This window comes from Brassica oleracea, chromosome C4 (assembly GCF_000695525.1).
Source record: "Brassica oleracea var. oleracea cultivar TO1000 chromosome C4, BOL, whole genome shotgun sequence".
Taxonomy (NCBI): domain Eukaryota; kingdom Viridiplantae; phylum Streptophyta; class Magnoliopsida; order Brassicales; family Brassicaceae; genus Brassica; species Brassica oleracea.
In genome coordinates, this window is record NC_027751.1 from 4,487,529 (window position 1) to 4,491,263 (window position 3,735).

Genomic DNA, 3,735 nt, shown 5'->3' on the forward strand with positions numbered 1-3,735 from the left:
CCCCCCCCCCCCCAAGAACCCAATGCAACAAGAGCTGTTTCTTCTTTGTTCATTTCGTCCTTGGAACCCCAAGCAGCAGCGTCAGCTCCAGGGTTCTTCTTGGCATTAGAGCCCCAAGCAGCAGCAGCAGCATCTGATTCAGCTTTCTAGTTCTTGTTGGCATTAGAGCCAGGTTTAAGGACTGTGTGCCCCTTCGAGCCATCCCTCAGAGAATACGTTGTAGAGCCTTGGCTGTAGCTTAAACACATCTTGTTGTCCACTAACTCCTGTAGGTAAGCAACGTTGTGGACATTCACCCTCTCCTCAAATGTGAATCCTTGCATAGCCCCTTACAGTTTAATAAGTAAAGGCTACTCTCTCAAGCTATACTTAATTTCACCCATTTCAAAAGGGAGTGTGGTTTTGCATATAAAGCAACGAGATTAAGATTTTCATTTTAACCTATAAGAGTACTAGTTGAAAAGAAATAAATATCATAGAGGTAGAAGAACAAAGCATTCACCATAATAATAAATACAAGTATTATTTAGTAAACTCTTTAACACAAAGACCGATGCACACGCACTCTTAGGCAACTAAGTCTTATTCCTTAGGCTCGTTAAAGAGATTGCTTCTTGCTTATCTCGTTAAAGAGATCCACTTGTGGATTTCTCTTCCTGCTCTCGCAATCCTGCTCTTTATCAGCCAGCTTGAAAACAAACCAAATGGGATCAAAAAAATTTTTAAGTGGGACAGAGTTGTTAGAATGTATGAGCTAAGAGAGGCAATGCTGCTTACCTTGTGATTATGATCTTTGCTTTCGTTATGGAGGGACATGTTGAATTCGTCGTAGGCGGGGTAATTGCAAACTGGGCAAAAATATCTAGGCTTACCGTAGTCCAAGGGCACAATTCCAAACAACTGCATACACACACACACACACACAGGTACATGAAAATTTTACAAAAATGTAATAATGATACCTAAAATCTGGGGAGGATGCTAACTAACGCTCTCTCTGTGTTGTTCACTCTTGAGATGAGTGATGAAATCGTCACATGTTTTGTAAACAACATCGCATATTTCGCAAATGCAGAGAGGTTCATCCATGGCGGCACATGGTGATGCGTTGGCAGTCAATAAAGATTCCCAGACAAACTCTTTGACAAACACTTTCTCACCCTGATTGTCAAGGGTTGTTACTGGCCCAACATCTTCTGGATATGCACAAAACTTACTGAATTTAGAAAATTTCTGAAGACGACAACGATTAACCATCGTGCTATCACCGGATATCAACATTATGTAACCAGAACCCGGACGTTGTTGTTCATCCTGCACCGCATCAGACCATTCGTACAGAAAACGAATTAAGCTGTTCCCGCCTAGAAATTTACGTACGGATGAGAGAGACTCTCTAAACAAAATAAAAATCGATTCCAGAGGAAGAGATCTTTTCCAAGAGGTCACTAGATATGTATTCTAGGTTGCCAATGGCATAAATGGACACTGTAGTCGGAAAACGAATCTGCTTGTGCAACGCAGATTTTATACACCGATGGACACAAAGTGGGTCAAAATCAGCGGGAACCGGACACGTGTTGAGGTCCCACCACACTCCCGTCGACGGCGGTTGATGCCACGCACCACCTACCAAAAATCAATCACCAAAACAACCGTTACTAATCTACAACGGAAATCAGAAATAATCGAATCCAACACTACCCACCTCCTCCTGCCATATCGCAACGAATTTGATCCTTTCCTGCAACTTTGAGCGAGCGAGAGAGAGAGAGAGATCTACCGACTTTTCAGAATTTGATCCTTTTAGGGTTTCCTGCAGTTTTTGATCTATTTTATTTGGCACAAAACTTATGGACCTATCTCATGAGCTGGGCGGGATATATAAACTTATCGCCTTTTTTTTTTATCCCAAATTGAAATTCATTTATAAGCGAACCGCGATTGTTTAATACATAAGCTGGCGGATACAAAATCCCCAGAGACAATAGCCCAAAGAACAGGCAGCTAAAACCCACACCGGGGCACTTTTCGAACATAACCTTAACAAGGCATGGAAACTAAACCATTCACTAGGACTCAGATAAATTAAAAATAGTAACACTAGAACATACGACAAACCAGTGCAATAGACTTCCCAAGTAGCAAGTAAGAATGATCCGGATAAATCGATGCTACCCTCGGCACGCCATACGAAACAATCCACTTGTAGAACCCGAAGACACCGATGCGCCTTCTCAAACCCGGATCTATCGCTGCCGCCTATGGCCGGCCTAACGATACCATCCCCACTCAAAACCAAGAAACAAGGCTTCACAATCCGAGGGCACCATCGCCTTATTTTACTATTGAAGTTTGAAAACTAGGATTTTTTTTTTTAAAAAAATAAATATTTTATTATTTTATAATATAATTTAGAGAAAATTACCTACAATAACCTATCTTTTTACAAAAATTATTTGAATAACTCATGCTAACATACTTATCATCTAAGTATTTTCGTAATTCCTAAACTACCCACTTGTGCATAATATTGTTTTAATCAAATAACTAGATTTTGACCCGCACAACCGTGTAGATGATTATTTTATTTTTATCCACATAATTTTTTGTTTTTTCATAATTAATTGTAATGTTTACCATATTACTAATTGGTTAATATAACATTTTAAAACACAATAATATTTTATAGTTCACATGAAATAGTTTAATTTTCTTAAAAACAATTTCAGTGATAACATATTTAAATCATGTGGTAAAAATTATAAATTGAAAATGGACTAATATAATAATGGTTTACATCCTCCCTATGTATAAATTGAATTTACATTTAATAATGAATCAAATATTGGTTTGTTAAGCAACCCGGTTTTGTAGGAGTGAATGGTTAATTTAGGTGTGACATATTATTAACCATATTATTAACAATGAATAAATGATAACTGATTTTTAGGAAGGGTCTATTTTAAAAAAAAAAACACACATGAATCAAAGTTGTGAAATAAGGAAAGTTAGAATATACAAGAATATTGATCCTAAAACAAATAAATTTCAGCGACAAAATTCTAGCACTTCACCAATTTCATCGACAAAAATATCTTTTCTTTTTCTCATCTTGCTGCACCAATTCTATTGGCAAAAATACTTTGTAACCAGTCATTACAAGAAAACATAATCTTAACGATGGCGGTTTTCCTCGTGAGTTCGTCGTAAAAGAGGAATTACGATGAATTAGCGAGGAACCACGTTTGCTCGTTACTCATCTGTCGTAACACATATTTCCTCGCTAATTCGTCGTAACTTAGCGAGGAATATATTTCGTCGTAAAGACGAAGTAGATCATTTCGTCGTAAAGACCACGTCAATATTCCACGTAAGGAAGTCGCTATATTTCCTCGTAAATACCTCGAAACGAGTTCCTCGTAAACTACACGTAAATAACTTGAAAGTGTTTCCTCGCAAAATACACGTAACGACCACGAAAGGATTTCCTCGTAAAATACTCGTTTATCTTTCCTCGTTATTTCCTCGTAAATGTTTTCTCGTAAAATACTCGTTTACTATTTCTCGTCATTTCCTCGTAAGGTTTCCACGTAAATAGGTCGTACATTACCTACGAATTTACTTCGTTTTTATTATTTTACAGAATTTAAAAATATAATTAAAAAATAATTAAAATTACTTAATTTATTAATAAAATTAAAATTTAAAATAAAAATAAATCAATATGAAAAT

The 3,735-nt window shown here is 36.9% G+C and overlaps 1 protein-coding gene across 1 annotated transcript; it reads right to left on the reverse strand.

The window, feature by feature from the left end:
• Positions 1 to 540: 540 nt before the first annotated feature.
• LOC106341281 lies at positions 541 to 1,770 on the reverse strand. The gene is made up of 4 exons (XM_013780083.1): positions 1,709 to 1,770; positions 991 to 1,629; positions 778 to 900; positions 541 to 688 (listed from the first exon to the last, which is right to left on the reverse strand). Exons 2-4 carry the CDS (start codon positions 1,279 to 1,281, stop codon positions 599 to 601), a joined length of 504 nt encoding a protein of 167 aa, XP_013635537.1. The 5' UTR covers positions 1,282 to 1,629; positions 1,709 to 1,770; the 3' UTR covers positions 541 to 598.
• Between the last annotated feature and the right edge of the window lie 1,965 nt (positions 1,771 to 3,735).

Coding starts and splice junctions, on each gene's coding strand:
- LOC106341281 (XM_013780083.1), bottom strand. CDS start 1,281: ATGTTGATATCCGGTGATAGCACGATGGTTAATCGTTGTCGTCTTCAG. Junction 901..990: donor GTGAACAACACAGAGAGAGC/GTTAGTTAGCAT, acceptor GTGTGTATGCAG/TTGTTTGGAATTGTGCCCTT. Junction 689..777: donor GCAAAGATCATAATCACAAG/GTAAGCAGCATT, acceptor TTTGTTTTCAAG/CTGGCTGATAAAGAGCAGGA.